The sequence below is a fragment of the Rosa rugosa genome, chromosome 1 (genome assembly GCF_958449725.1).
Source record: "Rosa rugosa chromosome 1, drRosRugo1.1, whole genome shotgun sequence".
NCBI lineage: Eukaryota > Viridiplantae > Streptophyta > Magnoliopsida > Rosales > Rosaceae > Rosa > Rosa rugosa.
Window position 1 is genome coordinate 27,395,010 of NC_084820.1, and position 16,880 is coordinate 27,411,889.

Below are 16,880 nucleotides of genomic sequence, written 5' to 3' on the forward strand. Positions count from 1 at the left end.
CTTTGGTTTCTTTGATCTTTTTTTCTTTTTTCTTTGATATTTATCAGGTTGTGATTGAAGATATTGGGAATTAGATTAAGCAACTATAAAGCTACAAGGTGCAGTAGGTTGGATTACTTGACTACAATTAGATTAAGCCTCCTTCTCTATATCGTCATCCTAGCTATTATATATCTATAAGTATTTTGTGCATATATTGTAACTCTTTTTATCTTTATCTTCCAGTTGTCTTCCTAAAAAATGCTGAAATTGGCTATTTGCTTTCCTCTGATTCTGATATGATGGCTTAAATTATGTTATAGATGCATTATAAGTTACACCAATATGCTCTTACTGTTTTTATTCATCTATCTAAAAAATTTAAAAGTTTGTTCCTCTCAGCTAATTGAAAGTAGAAGTAGGAGAACTAGGCTGAACTTTTGTATTTCAAAGAAAAGTAGGAAGTCCATTGTCCAACTGTGTCATGGTATAGCTACTTGTTTTACTTCATTATCGAATTGGTTTTATAATGCAGTCTCATCCATGAATGGTGAATTTAAATTTTGTTGCTTAAGTTCTCCTCTTAGTCCCGAAGAAATTGTGAAACCTTGAAAGGTGTGCAATTTGTAAGTTTGTGGGAGGGGATGATGTTAACAATGTTATTTTTATGGAATTAAATCTAAATGAACACTAGTAATTTAGCCTTCTTCTACAGGGAAGGCCAGAAATGAAGGTTCTGGGAATGGAAATGCTGAATCAAGATCATTCCTTGAAAAGAAGCTCGTATTTTGTTTTCATTCACACATTGCAGCACAAATGCTACTCCCTTTCAGAGAGGAGTACTTGCTTTCTTCTTCAGAGTTAACGCAAGCACAGGAGGTTGATTTCATTCTATGCTTTTTGTTTTTCAAGGGTATTAATGTAAAGCAAAAAATAATCTTAGAGGATATGCAATGCATGATCATTTCTCTAATTCCCTTCACTTTTCTCTAATTCCCTTCACTCTTTTACTCAATTTGCAACAGATAGCTACACGAATGGTTATTCAGGATGGGTGGGGACCTGATGATTGTCTTGCAATATATTATCACAGCAATGCGGTATTCTTCTTTCTTTGCATTCAAGAGTTGGTCATGACTTGTGTTAGAGATATAGATATTTCTCATGTGCCGTCTAAAACTTCTTTGATTCTATTTTCCCTTATTCATTTTGTTAAAATAGGGATATTGAGCTTCTAACTGGAAAGGTTTTGTTAATATGAGCTTCTTTAGCCTCCATACCTCTGTTTGTTCTTTTTAGTTATAATATTGTATTTGTTGTCTAGAGTTGGTTTTTTTTTTTTGCTGTACTGTTTTTGCCTTTTCAGTTTGGTTGATTACTCTATATATTTGTGTTAAAATATGCCCTCTCAAAAAAATCAATTCCCTTTGTATCTTGCTGGAAATTTAGAATGAGGTAGTGAATTACAATTTTTACTTTGCATTCCATAATCTATCAAATTTCCCTATAAAGGATAAATGTTGAAGTCCTAACATGTTCTGTTTGGTACAGTCTACTACTTTAAGCATGGGGAATAACCATGAGTATGATATGGCAGTTAAAGTTGAAAAGGTATGACGACTATGACTATTATTTTGTTCTAAGCAATTACTCTATGTTGATATAACTTTCCCTAGTAATGCTTTTTTATTTTGTAGATCCATGATTTAGCATATTATAAAGCTAAAGAAATGCTCCATCGAAATGAGTGGTAGCAGCCAATACACCCAAGCGGATACTGATCAAGTGCGAAATGAGTGGGGGAAGTTTGTTGTCAACACATGTGCATGAGCCATGAAGTAGCGCACTTGTTGCTAGTCCATTTTTGTGAAGGAAAGCATCTTTCTTTGTGCTTGTCTGCTGGTACATTGTCATGCACCATATGTGGCATGTTTTGAAACAATATATATGTGTATCAGCTTTTTGATGTCCCAAGTAGATGGGCATGCACTAGAATGCTTTTCTTGTGTAAAATGTTGGTTTCAATGATTGGGAAATGCATCCCTTTTGCTTTTGAAGTTTAAAGTAATGGTTATATGAATCATTTGATGGTTTGCAATGTTTGTATTTGATAGAATATTGTTCATTTCGTAAATAGACCAAATGAATGCACAATCTAATTCAGGAATGGAATGTTCAAATGATCACACAACAGACCAAAGCTAATGATCACTGCCTGTTGTTTGAATGACCAAAAATGGGAGAAAAACACATTGTAATCAATATATCACACATCGGTTTTTAACGAATTAGTGTCTTCTGATTAATACTCAGACAACAGAATTAATTGAACTCTGTTGTCCTACAAGTTAATCACACAACAGAAGCAATTGAACTCTGTTGTCCTACAAGTTAATCACACAACAGAAGCAATTGAACTATGTTGTCCTAAAGTTAATCACACAACAAATATAGTCTAAGAACTGAAGTTTGAAGAGCAATCAGACAACAGACAAAATAAAAAAATGTTGTCTGATATGATTTACATACAACGGTTGCAAACTGGCACTGTTGTCTGAAGACGCCCCTTAACTGCTACGCAGCTGCGCGCTTAGCATCTGCCGAGCCATCTGCCGAGCTATCACACAACAGTTATAACACATACCTGTTGTCTGTGTGTTTATCACACAACTGTGTTCCACCGTTGTCTGATTTTTCATCAGACAACGGCTCACTCTACAACGGTTAGTCTTCAAATCACACAACGGTTTTCTGCCGTTGTCTGATAACAAAATTGGTGTAGTGTTTTTGGGGCGAGAATATGGACCAGAATTATCCTTGGTCTTAGGGTTTCGCTCCTTGCGTCGTCCCTTAGGGGCGCGACTATAGTTAGACTCCGAAATAGACTTGGTTCCCACAGGTCTAGAGTTATAGTTCTTCACAAGGATATTGTCATGCTTTTCAGCTATGTTCATGACACTAATAAGCTCATGAAACCTTGTGATGCGTCCTGCATTTAATCGATCGATTCAATAATTCTTGGAAATCATCAATGTAGAGACGGGGAAGGTAGAGAGAGTCTTCTCGATCAACATCGTATTAATGATGTTCTTGCCACAGAATTATGAAGGGCTTCCGAGTTGTAGTCAAGTACATACTTGAAATCACAGAAGGAGAGGCTATGCCATCTCACTTATAAATCAGGAAGCAGGGAGTCACGAACGTTGCCAAATTGCAGCTTGAGTTCTACCCTTAGCTTTCTAGGGTCCTCTTCATTGAGGTACTCATTCTGGAGCGCGTCATTCATGTGCCTTGTCATGAGAATGATGGCTTTAGCTTGGTTTGCCCCAATAGTAGCTCTATTCGCTTCCAAAACAGCAGCTTGTTGATGAGTAAGCACGTTCTAACTTGGCTCTTGGATCGTATCTAGGATCCCTTCAGCCTTAAGATGCTGGCGCACATCATGGACCCATTTGTGGTATCCTGCGCCTATTGTCTCCAGTGGAGAAAAGTTCAACTTGTTCAGGTTACTCATCCTGAAAAACAACAAGAAAAGAGGGTTAGTTTCGGAGCGAAAAAGGCTACCACGAAAACAATAAGAATTTCTGAGCGTAATTGTTTCTAAGAAATTAGAAATTTCTGAGTGTAGTCGCTTCCAAGAAATTCAATTTCAAGAGGTATTGGATTAGATCGAAACAATGATGTGTTTGTGGTCGATCATAACTTCTCAGAAGTTTGGAGGACTCTACAAGCTCCAAGCTTGGAGTGAGCACGGAATCCCCATAGTTCGGCTTTTTGGTCTCCTCTATGAAGAAGAAAAAGGGGGGGGGGGGGGGGGGAGGTAGAAGAAGGAAGGTTGCAAGTCCCCGAGAAAAAGAATAAAAACTTCTAAAAGGGGAACTTATAGAACCTTTAAAACATATCTCAAAAAATGTAGAAAATTGCCAGAAAAAGTCGCCAGAAAAGTCATCGGAAAAATCTGGCCGGAAGTCGGAGGTGGCCGAAGGTGGTCAGCGGTGGCTGGAGCTGGCAGGTAGCGAGGCTAATCTGCCTTTGTGCGTGCGTGCTGCTGCTGGGATGCGCGGGGTGGGGTGTGCGCATGCAGGGGCTGTCGAGGGACTTCTGACGGCCTGTTCAAGGCGATTCCGGCCGGTTCTGGTGGTTTCGCCGCCGATTCTAGGGTCTTGGGATCGAGGGCTTCGATGTGTGAGGCGGTGGTTGCTAGGGTTTGAAGGCTACGATTTTAGGGTTTCAGGGTTAGAGATTCGTGCTGATAACATATTTTAGGGAATCGATATTTGTGAGAGAATTTTTTGTGCTTTCATTGATAATAGGGGTCTCTTTATATAGAGGATTACAAACATAGAACCAGAGTTGTACATGGAAACATAATCGTACATTGAATGGATATCTACTAAGATTCTCTAAGTTTATCTCTAAGCGTAACCCTATTACAACTTAAGCAAGTAACCTAGAGTTTGGGCCAGACACATATTCTGGATTTACTTGAACAAAATGTTATTTGTTAGAATAGTACAGTTTTTTATTTTTATTTTTTTAATATTAGAGCAGATACACATACTTCAAATAAAGCCGAGGAACCAAACAACCATGTCTGGACCGACAAGATCAGAGCAAGAAGGGAACCAAATGAAATGCATGTTGATCCACACCGAGACTGTGAAATCACCGATCACAGGAGACAAAATTGGAGCAAAACAATGCCAAGTCATCATGCTCTTGTAGGGATATTGAACTCCCCTCGCACAAACTAACAAATTCCAAGGAGAGACGCTATAGCAAGATCTAAGAGAAATCTCTTGTTTGCTTTTTTATTTAGATTTCAACTTTTAATTGTGTTTTTAGATTTCCACTAAAATCTAACAATAGAATCTAAAATTTATAAACTTCTCTTTCACCCTCACATAACCCTCAATTCATCACTTTGTCACTACTAGTTGCATCATGCATGTACGTGTCGAACATCTCTTTTTAGTTTACAAATTGTTTCTAGCTAGAATTTTGAGTTTACGTTGCTCAAGTACCTTAAGTGGTTTTATAGAAGGATTTTTATTCTATTCCCGTCTTTTATTAGACTTCAACAGAGGTATGTTTTTTAAGTAGATTCAAACCCTAAAGGTTTGTTTGGTTCACGAAGTTGACCTTTGAGAAAGGATATTCATTCCTTATTTCCTATGTTTCATAAGCACAAGTATCAAAAATGGATGAAATTAAAACCTTCCACAGTTCAAAAGATTAGTTTTCACTTATTCTTTTTCTTCGTATTACTTATTTTTATGCATTAGATTAAAATATTCTAATTACTTTCCCAATAATGTAAACAAATACGAAAGGATGATAGTTTTAATTTTTCATGACCATGAGAGAGGCCTCATGAAATTGGTCTCCTATTTGCGAACCAAGAAACATGGGAATAAGACGGGAATTTTAATTTTTCATATGGGCGATAAACATTAAAAATTGAAAATAGTAGAAACCCTAGTAAACTCTTAAAAACCCCCCTTCTTAAGCCTGGATCAAGGGTGTAAATTTTGACATACCTTGTGAGCCATTAGATTTTAAAATATTCAATGGTTCAGATTATTGTTTGAATGATGGTAACATTGTGTGATAAATGACATGACATGACATTACATTTTCTAATCTAAAATTGAACTTTTTTCATCAAAAGAAAAAAAGAAATTAAAATTTGAAAAATCAAAATCAACAAAAACTACAAAGAAATAAAAGAGGAAGAAGAATAACATAATAAGGAGTGTTCTATTCAATCAAAAGAAAAAAAAAATAGCAGAAGAAGGCTGTGAGCTTGCAGTTCATGTCTGGGCACAATTGTTTGTCACGTAGTTGGATTATGAGACTCTTAAACACACAAATCATATGCTTCATTAATGAAATGAATGATTAACAAAAAAACATCACAAAAGTATGTATGATATGAACTTGCATGTACTTGTGTATCGGGTTTTGGTTTTTGGAATTAGATGAACAAGAGTTGAAGTACTAAACTGCGCACAAGAAACTGAGCAAGAAACCAATCAACAAAGCCAAGAAACTGATGGGCCTCCTTAGATTAAAGAGAGTTGAGCTAAGACAGATATATTACACTGAAAAATTCAATATTTCAAGAGGGTTTAGCTAGCGAGAAACAGACGGTGATGAGGAAGAAGAGGGATTGATCAATATACGGTGTCGCCGGGAATATTGTACCATCAAATCATACCAACCACCTTCAAAAGCTTAGCTAGCTAGCTAGCAACACAGAGTGCATTGTAATGAATCGTAGACTCATTAAAATAGCAAACAAATTAATAAATGAAAAGGTCAGAAGAACATATAATTTCACGTTCATATATGTAGAAGTATAGATCTGATTTTCCTCCTTCTATGTGTTCTCAGTAAGTGCTTGTCACTTGCTGTGGCTACATCACGTATTTGAACTAGCTACAGCAAATCCATTCAATATGAAAACAAAGAGTGCATTGATACCATTCTTTTATGAAAACAAAAATAACATGCCTCAATTGGGAGGATGGAGATGAGAGCTGGTAGTTGGAAAGGACGATGAGAGCTTAAAGTTAGAGAAGAGATCGATGTTCTTTTTGGCGTGTTCTTCTGTTATTTTTTTCTTCTTCTTTTGATCGAATAGAACACTCCTTATTTTGTTATTCTTCTTCCTCTTTTATATTTTTTTAGTTTTTGTTGATTTTGATTTTTCAAATTTAATTTTGTTTTTTCTTTTAATGAAGAAAAGTTAATTTTAGATTAGAAAATGTAATGCCATCAATGTTGTATGTTGACATCATTCAAACAATAAATCTTAACCATTGAATATTTTTAAATCTAATGGTTCACAAGGTGTGTCAAAATTTGTGTAAAAAAAGGTGTCCCTTGATCTGGACCCTACATTTCATTAAAAACCCTTAATCATCTGGGTCGATTGTTATTTAATAGGATGTTGATCGAAGGAAATTTTTTACACAAAATACGAGTGCGAGACACTGAGTAAGGGATAGGGATTCCGAACCTTGCTAGACGAAGAAGTAGACGAACACAAAATCGTCATGGCAAGAAAAAGAAAGCCTTCCTTTTTCAAGGTTCTTATAGGTGACTTCTCTGACAAGCTGGTAAGACCCTCTCTCATACACGTACTCTGTAGTACGTTTTTTTGTTTTTTTTGTTGTTGTTTTTTAAGAGAAGACTGTAGTACGTACACATAAACAACAAGAATCGGCTGAATCGCTATTATTCCTTCGATAGCAAGAAAACTAAAATTAAAAGATATCATATTGTTTATATCAAATTGGTTGTTGCAATTTTCGTGACTAAAATATAAGGGTTAAATCAATTTAAACTAATTGGGTTTGTTTGGTCTGTAAACTGGTTAAATGAAGTATGGACTTGCAAAGTATCCCCTTTTTTGAGATGAAGTTCCTTGTGACTATTGGAGAGTATGCTTTTCGTTTTTCCACTGTGGTTATGAAAGAGATGTTTGCTTTATAATTTTGTTTTAGTATAGTGCGTATATTGTCAAGTGATTCACATCCTAACCACTTCTGTTACAGAGAATCCCACAGGCTTTTCGTAAGCATTTGGCTGCAAGTGTACTTCAACAATCCCATCTTCGGACCCCTGCTGGAACTTGGCTTGTTGATGTGAAAAGCGATAACGGCAGGTTCTTTTTACAAAAGGGTTGGAAGCAATTTGTGCATGATAATGGTTTAAAGCTTGGAGAGTTTCTAATTTTCCAATATGCTGGAAATTCAAAATTCTATGTTGACATATATGGAAGACATGGTTGCAAAAAGGAGTTTGTAATGCCGGCTAGGAGAAGTGAAAAACCATTTAAAAAGAGGCACGGTAATGAAAGTCATAGAACAAACGCTGTTATGAGTTCCAGCATATATCCAAAGAAGAAGATGGATTATCAGAAGTTAAAAGGTTCAGCTGGTGAAAATAAAACTAGTCAAGAAACTATTTCCGTCAAATCTGAACCAAGTGATTTTGAATTGGAAACATCTATGGATATTGACGAGTCAATTAGTAAGTTTCTGAACGCGCGAATAACTTCTAATACACTTTGTAAACTGCAAATGCTAATGTTTTCACTTGATTTATGCAGGAAATATGAATTCTAGAGAGACTTTGTCTTTCCAGCCTCAAGTGGCAAATAGTGCTCTAGAAGCAGCCAACAGATACTCATCGAACCATCCTTGCTTCAGAACTCTTTTGACCGAAACTTATGTGACCAAAGGAATTCTGGTATGAACATGAACGAAACCCCAAACTTGATATTGTAGTCATCCATATAGGGATTTAACTTCTCAATAAAAGATGCATTATATCTTCCTGTGGATCAATATGATTGAGAGCATGGAGTTTATATTCACTGCCATGACTGTAGGCATAAGTCCAATTATATATGAGTCAAAATTTATTAAAATGAACGACATATTATTACAAATTTTTCTTTGTAACTCTCACAAATTTTTGGAGATCGAGGCACTATATATTCTTACTTGAGAACTCCAAGAAACTATTGTCCTTGTCAGGCAGAAAATTTGTTGTTCTCGTTATGTTCATCTGTTACACATGCAACAGCTTATTTGGTTGCTTGGTCATCCATCAGTTTTATAGAATGCACTAATTTACCTATAATCTAACCTTTGCAGCATATACCATGTACCTTTGTGAAAGATTATATTAAGATAAAGAAAAGGACAGCTGAGCTTCAAGTTTCAAACAGGTTGTGGTCTGTGAAGTGGATAAATGACTCTCGCTCAAGTAGATTCTCTCAAGGTTGGAATGAGTTTGTAAGGCAGAATGATCTGAAAGTGGGAGATGTTTGTGTCTTTGAGCTGATTAAGCAGACGAATGATGTTGTGATGATGAAAGTTTCTTTTTTCAGATGTTGATTTGTCGGTCAATTCAGACAAATTAACTAGTGATTTTGTAACTCTGGGGATGCATGTTTTTGCACATTTGGTACATCTAAAAACAAGAATGGAACTTTGATTTAGTATGTAGCTGCAAAGATTTCACTGGTGTCTTTAGCTTCTCAGTTGGAAACAACATTCATGCAAGTTTGTAGTCTGCTATTATGTCTTGGCTTGAAGTTTTCTGCAAGATTCTTCTCTTAGGCTTCAGATGGAATGTGCTTTATATCTTCATTCTACCTTTTTTTTATTTTTTATTTTATTTTAACACACTACTAAATATTCTTGATTTGTCGCTAGTATTATTCTTGGATATGAGACTTCATGGTCGATTTCAACAATTGCACTACAATACAGTTCTTAAGACAGTGTCATCTAACTGGGAAAAATAGAAATCGCTCTGCAACCAGCATGTATTGGAAAAACAAACTTGGCACAAGGCAAGAGCCAAGTTGAACATGAATCTCCACTAATAAATCATTGAAATTAAAAACTGTATTACATATGTTAATATCATCATTTCAGCAGCTAGCTTGTTATTGCAATCAATTCTCATACAGCAGACTCCCTGGTAAATAACTAATCCGATTAATTATCTGACTCAATTCGGCCTGTGTTTCCTTCGTCCTTTATCTGACCCAATTAAAGAACTGGGAGCCCAAGGTTCAGGGTTAGAGAACTAGCAGCCCTCTGATCCCTACAGCTACTGCTCCTTCTCTTCGGCCTTTATCTGGATAAGTGCTTTACGGGGGCCTGCAGATTGGCTTCACCATCTTCTCCCCAACCTGATGGAAATGAAATAAATATTTTCCAATTATTACCAACATAAACCTTGATGAGAAATATCAGTTTATCACACACAATCATGTTTTACAAACAGTAGCAGTTTAATACAATCTTATCAAGGATAAATCACACAGATTTTCTAGATCTCGATCAAAACAAGATTTACATTCCAATTTCCTTCCAGCAACTGTATCGTCTCTGAAAATACTTGGATGAAACGTTTTTCTGGGTTTCGGGGATTGATAGACACGTTGCAATCCTTACTGGGCAGAAATCAAAATTTTCACACAGAAAGCACAATTTTGGTTACGTAGTGAAAATCTCAATTTTGAGATTAAAAACACTGCGGGGCTCTTACTCTTAAGAACCCAAATAAAATCAATCAACTTATTGATGAAGGATATGGTTCTTTACAAACACATATAGCTCTCTACGCGGCTACAATCTCTAGACTCACCAGAGAGGTGCTTGTCTTGAATCTTGACCTTCTTCTTCACTTGAACGATCTGCAAATATCGCTCCACTTGCACCACCAATCTTCTCTACTGATCTCGAGAGAATTAATGCATGTATATGAATGAACAATGAAACACTTAGACACGGAACAAGTGTTTCATGGACTCCTATGGAACTCTTTCTAAGCAAGCAAGACACACAATAATTCTTGCATCAAAATCCCTACACAATCAACGCTGCTTTTCTGAATATATTGAGGAGAAAATAAATTCTCAACAATTAAGACTCAACCCTAATTGGACTCCTACTAGGAAAGATCTTTTAATAAAAGATATCCAATTAAAATAAACAAATCCTAAATCACCTAGGACTTCAAAAGCACGATTTTATTAGTTGAAAAATATCTTTGTAAAATAAAATCTAAAAACCAAAATATACTTTCCAAAATTGGACTCTCAAAAACGTAGGGTTGACTAGGACTGACTCAGGACACATGCATGTTGCAATCCCATGCTTATGCATGAGGTGCAATTACCTGAAATTCTCCAAGATCAGTTTTGATGAACTTTGTAGGCTTCTTCAGTGCTTTATATAGGGATGCCAACACATCAAGTGTAAACCTTATACCTACGATCTCCTCTTTTTGGCATTCCTATACAAAACATCCTATTTTAGGCACACTCCCCCTCAACAAGTACTTGAAGATCATCACATTCCATCAGCAATATGCCTTTCCTGAAACACTTATCAACACACCTGACACCTTGTAGAAAGCAAGTTAAAGACAAGGCATAGGAGTGTCAACACAATTTCAAGATCAATATCAAAATATTTAAACAATCAAACACAAGTTCATCAAATTCACCAATATCTCCCCCTTTTTGTCTAGGAATGACAAAAGCAACTTATGTAGTGGAAGCTATGTAGAATCAATCAGTTGGAAATAGTCCAAGTATCAATACTCCCCCTGAGTGTGATCATGCTATGAAAGATGCAAGAATGAAATGCAAACACACAATGAGTGGGTTTGTATCCTTGTACAAATTACAGAGACAAAAGCATAGCTTTTAGACAAGAGTGTTAGCACCAATCCTCAAACATGAAAGTAATAAGTTAAGGTCACATGAGTGAAGAGATTTTGTTGTGTAAGTGAACATAGCTCAAAGTGGGGTTTGTAAAAATCTCAGATCAGAGAAAGTAGAACACACATAAGAAGTGAAAAAAATATAATCACAATCAACTCAAATCTCCCCTTATGACACCGTGAGGGCATAATATTTTTTCTTTTTGCCTTTCACGCACTATGAAACTTTTTCACATTTTTTTTTCCAAGAAAACTAAGACTCATGTAACAAGTTTTATGCCAGCAACTCCCAAGTCAGTTGACTTTAGGGTACTAGATGTAACAAGGACATCCCAAAGGTCATATCAACTCGAGTCAATAGTTTCACAATCCACCGGGGTGACCAAACCATTCCCTTTTCTTCCCAAACCTCATATCGTTCATCACGACCAAGGCCTGTTTACTTTGGGAATAGCCTGGCCTTGCTCCAAATATTTGAACCTTTTTAACAGGGAGCAACAACAATATTCACTCACTTAGTCTGTGTGAATTAAAATCAAATCAACCAAGAGGATACGTACCACCACAAAGGAGTATGTGTGCATGTGAGAATACAAAGTGATAAAGAATATGTTGTTCATGCTCAAGATTACAAAGTGATGCAAGAACCCATTCAAAACATGTTATTCGACTCATCACAATCATATTTAAGGAAAGTATTAGAACACTTGTCAATCTAAGTTCAATTTGATCTGTCAGACACGCTGGGATACAAACCTCACATGCAATCCTGATTCTCCAGAAATCTGAAAACAGAAATGCAGAAATAAAAAGAGCAATGCACCTATACTAATATGATATCATACACTATGAATTAATGCAAAATGGATCAAGCGAAGTGAGAGTATCAATACTTAGAGCATCCACCAATGGTGCTTCTAAGTGATTCAAATCGAGTTATGTCTAAAGGCCTAGTAAACGAATTAGCCAATTTGTGTTCAGTAGGAACAAAAGTAAGCTCAAGCATATTATCAAGGTTATCCATATGAGCAGAAAAACGATTATTTGAACCTTTTTTTAATCCAGATTTGCTTATGCTTCAAATTCTGCTCTTTGGGGATTGCAATACGCTCTGCAATCCTGCTAATCAACTTCAGATGCTCTTTCAGCTCAGCTTGCAGCAATGCAGTTGGGCTAATTTTTGATGCTTTCCTCTGATTTTGAGTGACCCTACGAAGTATATTACACCTAGGACGTATGTGTCCCAATTTTCTGCAATAATGACAAGTGAGAATAATGCTTTTAGAGTTATGGACATACCTGGGCTGACGCACAGAATTGTGACTGTCAAAACTTACCTGAGCAACTTTTTGATGGGTTTGAAGGGCTAAATTTGCCTCTAATCTTTTGGGCAACTTGGGACTAGAATCATTGTTATTTGAAGCTTGTGACTGATCCAATGAACTTTTACATTCTACACCTTTTACAAAGTCAGAATGATCGATTTTTACACCTTCTGTTTTTGCACCTTCATACCCCAACCCTTTCTTGTTGGTGTGTGGTTTTCCAATTCCAATCATTTTGGAAACCAAATCTGACCCTATTGAGAATATTTGTTGAACTTTTCTTGAGACTCTTTAAGCTTAACCTGCAAATTCTCAATTTCAGAGGTTAGTGAGACATTCAAATTTGATTGAGCTTTAACTTCAACCTGAAGGGTTTTAATCATGTCAATCAACTCAGTACGCTCCACCTCCCAAGTTTGGGAATTCATCTTATCCTGCAAAACATCAATTTTGTCAGTATAAGCAATGCGTTCACCGTCCCATTTTTCTTTGCATGATTTAAGATTTAACTCGGCCTTTTCCTTTGCTTTTCTGACTTGCTCAATCTCGTTCTCTAGCTTGAGATTTCTTTTGAGCATCACTCTTGAAGCTTTATACAGTTCCCTGCACTTATCATTAGTCTCATCATCAGATACATCAAAAATCTCACCTTCATTGTTGGAATCATCAGATGCCTCTTGATGAAGTGAGGAGGTGAATGCAATGTTCTCTTCTTCATTCTCAGTTTGAGAATCTTCCTCACTGTCGCTCCAAGTTGACTTAAGAGTCCTGTCATTTGGTGAGCTATATTTTCTGTTTCCACAATCAGAAGAGATATGACCAATACCACCACATTCATAACATTTAGGTTTTTCAACAACACTTTTCTCTTGATCAAAATTATTGACTTTGGTGTTTTTGTCAAAACGTTTTTCAGATAATTGCGCCCTTTTTAATTCAGATATACTTTCTGAAGTATTACCAAAGGAGTTTTTATTTTTAAGATTTTTTTTTAAATTCTTTGGTTAGTAAAGCCAAATCCACAGAACCACTATCATCTACTTCTTTCATTTTAACAGAAGAGAAAGCAACATTTTGTACCTTTTTCTTGGGCTTGAACCTCATCATGATCTTCCATTGCGAGTAATCTCCACCATCAAAACATGGGGGACAATTTATCGAATCAGCAGCTCTGTCAAATTCACGTTCCATCTTGTCCTCAGATCTACTAAAAAGCTTTAGAACCCGCTCTGATGCCAAGTGAAAATATTTGGATGAAACGTTTTTCTGGGTTTCGAGGATTGATAGACACGTTGCAGTCCTTACTGGGCAGAAATCAAAATTTTCACACAGAAAGCACAATTTTGGTTACGCAGTGAAAACCTCAATTTTGAGATTAAAAACACTGCGGGGCTCTTGCTCTTGAGAACCCAAATAAAATCAATCAACTTATTGATGAAGGATATGATTCTTTACAAACACATATAGCTCTCTATGCGGCTACAATCTCTAGACTCACTAGAGAGGTGCTTGTCTTGAATCTTGACCTTCTTCTTCACTTGAACGATCTGCAAATATCGCTCCACTTGCACCACCAATCTTCTCTACTGATCTCGAGAGAATCAATGCATGTATATGAATGAATAATGAAACACTTCGACACGGAACAAGTGTTTCATGGACTCCTATGGAACTCTTTCTAAGCAAGCAAGACACACAATAATTCTTGCATCAAAATCCCTACACAATCAACGCTGCTTTTCTGAATATATTGAGGAGAAAATAAATTCTCAACAATTAAGACTCAACCCTAATTGGACTCCTACTAGGAAAGATCTTTTAATAAAAGATATCCAATTAAAATAAACAAATCCTAAATCACCTAGGACTTCAAAAGCACGATTTTATTAGTTGAAAAATATCTTAGTAAAATAAAATTTAAAAATCAAAAGATACTTTCCAAAATTGGACTCCCAAAAACGTAGGGTTAACTAGGACTGACTCGGGCTGACTCGGGGATTGCAACATGTTGCAATCCCGTGCTTATGCATGAGATGCAATTACTTGAAATTCTCCGAGATCAGTTTTGATGAACTTTGTAAGCTTCTTCAGTGCTTTGTATAGTGATGCCAACACATCAAGTGTAAACCTTATACCTACAGTCTCCTAATGACCTCTACGTCATTAAGGACGCACAACGTCCAGTCGTTTCTGCAGGTATATAAGAGGTTCAAAAATTAAACAGTGAGGATAATAGATTGATTAACGTAGATGACTAGCTATAATATATAGTTATATACTTGTCTTTGGTAAATCCTCAATTCGATATCAACTGTTTATGAAGTTGAATCTTCTTCTTCATCCTGGCTATCAGATGCATCAGATCGAGTTCTTTCTTCACCATGATATCACAATCGAAGTCAAAACCTAATCCCTAATTACAGAAGAAAGTGACGCTGGGTAGATTTGGGGGATCAGAGATACTGATTTCTGAGTGATGAGTTGAGCACTTGTGAGCACCTTTCAGCTCCTTTTATAGGAGCAGTGGAGGCTTCTAGAAAGACAGATTTGTACAAAAAAACGGCAACCTTAATCTACCTGGTTTCAGGTTTTGGCAGGGAGGTTTTGAGATAAGATCTACTCAGTCTCTTCCTTGCTTCTCAAGATGGATTCCACCTCCTATGAATGCCATTCGAATAAATACTGATGCATCATGGTTCAAAGACTCTTTTATGTGGAATAGCAGCAATTGCTCGTGATTCGAATGGTCGATTGGTTGCGGGCAGAGCACTAAAGACGTTGGCCCCTTCTGCAATGGCTGCAGAAGCTTTGGCTATTAGAGAAGCTATGCATCTTGCCAACACTTTCCCGTTGCAGGATATTTTCATTTCTTCTGACTCTCAAGATATTATCAACTCTCTTAGACAAAATAGCCCTGCTTCAGATTGGACAACAACTAATATTCTCTCTCAAGTCCGGTATCTCCTTTCAACCCGGCATTTTAACTGGTCGTGGACCAGTAGAAAGGCAAAAGCGGCACATATTGTTGCTTCGTTAGTCTATAGTGGGAGGTGTCCTCCTAACTGGGTTCAACACCCTCCTTCTCCCTTAGTTGCAGTTCTTGTTTTTGACGGTTTACCTGGTCCTCCTCACTTGTAGAGGTTGTTGTTTGTGTCTTTTTTTTTGTTGTTTCTCTCAAGGGTTCTTTTTCCCCTTGTGTTTTTAATGATATTCCCCTTTGCCAAAAAAAAAAAAAAAAAAAAAAAAAACGTGTTCGTTAACCGACGGGTACGTATTTTGTCTTGGTTTTTTTTTTGGTATAACCAATGTTAAAAAAAAAAATCTACATATATTGTACTACTAGTTTAAACTTAACGTGAGATTCATCGTTTTTTTTTTATTTTAATTTTTTTATTCAAAGATTCATTGTTTTTTTTTTTTTTTTTAAATTTTCATAAAATAAACAGCCAGGGAATCGCATTCCTTTGCCAACGCTTTGTTTTTTTTATTATGTTGTAAATTAGTGTTTATACTACTCACCTCACCGGTGAGCTTTGAAACCCTACTCATACACATCCTGCACGTTTGTAGACAATTATTGTAACGTCCAGTATGCATGTCCTTGATATGCACAATAAATTAATGAATATCATAAATAACCGGTCTTTTGTAGTAAGGCCTACATGAGTCATACAACGTATTTATTAAGCCTAATACGGTATTCATGATTCAGCAGCTTGAAGCGGACAACATAACAGGGTTGTAGGGGACCACACCATCGGCATATATACTTAGTAAGTAAAACTACAGAACTACTTGGTCAATTGGCTTGCTTGCTTTGCTCTGGAAACAATCATTGATGTCCTCAATTTTTTTTTTTGACGAGATATTGACGTCCTCATTTACAATTGTAAGTTTGTAACTGTCCGTGGGTTTCGATAAATTACACTTCAAACAAAAAAGTAAAAAGTGATGTTTTTGTTTTGGTCTGATTAAAATGTGATGTTAGATTGTTAGGACAGTACAATCTTTTTATTATTTAAGGCATGGTACATATTTTAAAGAAAGCCGAGGAACCAAACGACCTATGTCTAGATTGACAAGATCGATCCGAGCAAGAAAGAAACCAAGTGAAACTGTTGACCACTACTACAGAAATTGAAACAGACGACGGTTAAAAACTGTCGTCTGATATGGAGGCTGACTGTCGTATATTTCGGTGCCGTTTGATGAAGGTCGATTTAGGGAACTGTCATATGAAAAACTCAGCATCCATGTCAACAACATGTCGACAGGCACTCGACAACATTAACTGTTGTGTGAACTTTACTCAGACAA

General features: G+C 36.4%; 2 protein-coding genes across 3 annotated transcripts; both read left to right on the forward strand.

Annotated features, from left to right (window-relative positions):
* Positions 1 to 522: 522 nt before the first annotated feature.
* On the forward strand, positions 523 to 2,071 carry LOC133725398 (probable inactive ATP-dependent zinc metalloprotease FTSHI 5, chloroplastic). The gene is made up of 5 exons (XM_062152649.1): positions 523 to 529; positions 695 to 858; positions 1,005 to 1,079; positions 1,531 to 1,590; positions 1,677 to 2,071. The coding sequence occupies exons 1-5, from the start codon at positions 523 to 525 to the stop codon at positions 1,731 to 1,733; spliced, it is 363 nt and encodes a 120-aa protein (XP_062008633.1). The 3' UTR covers positions 1,734 to 2,071.
* Positions 2,072 to 7,015: 4,944 nt separating this feature from the next.
* On the forward strand, positions 7,016 to 8,934 carry LOC133735202 (B3 domain-containing protein Os01g0723500-like). 2 transcript variants are annotated; one of them, XM_062162613.1, is made up of 4 exons: positions 7,016 to 7,103; positions 7,542 to 8,019; positions 8,099 to 8,238; positions 8,649 to 8,934. In XM_062162613.1, the coding sequence occupies exons 1-4, from the start codon at positions 7,041 to 7,043 to the stop codon at positions 8,889 to 8,891; spliced, it is 924 nt and encodes a 307-aa protein (XP_062018597.1). In that variant the 5' UTR covers positions 7,016 to 7,040; the 3' UTR covers positions 8,892 to 8,934. The 2 variants fall into 2 exon arrangements, with proteins under 2 accessions (XP_062018597.1, XP_062018601.1); XM_062162617.1 differs by having other exon boundaries at positions 7,554 to 8,019.
* Positions 8,935 to 16,880: the final 7,946 nt, after the last annotated feature.

Coding starts and splice junctions, on each gene's coding strand:
- LOC133725398 (XM_062152649.1), top strand. Junction 859..1,004: donor AGTTAACGCAAGCACAGGAG/GTTGATTTCATT, acceptor AATTTGCAACAG/ATAGCTACACGAATGGTTAT. Junction 1,080..1,530: donor TATATTATCACAGCAATGCG/GTATTCTTCTTT, acceptor TGTTTGGTACAG/TCTACTACTTTAAGCATGGG.
- LOC133735202 (XM_062162613.1), top strand. CDS start 7,041: ATGGCAAGAAAAAGAAAGCCTTCCTTTTTCAAGGTTCTTATAGGTGAC. Junction 7,104..7,541: donor GTGACTTCTCTGACAAGCTG/GTAAGACCCTCT, acceptor CTTCTGTTACAG/AGAATCCCACAGGCTTTTCG. Junction 8,020..8,098: donor GGATATTGACGAGTCAATTA/GTAAGTTTCTGA, acceptor TGATTTATGCAG/GAAATATGAATTCTAGAGAG.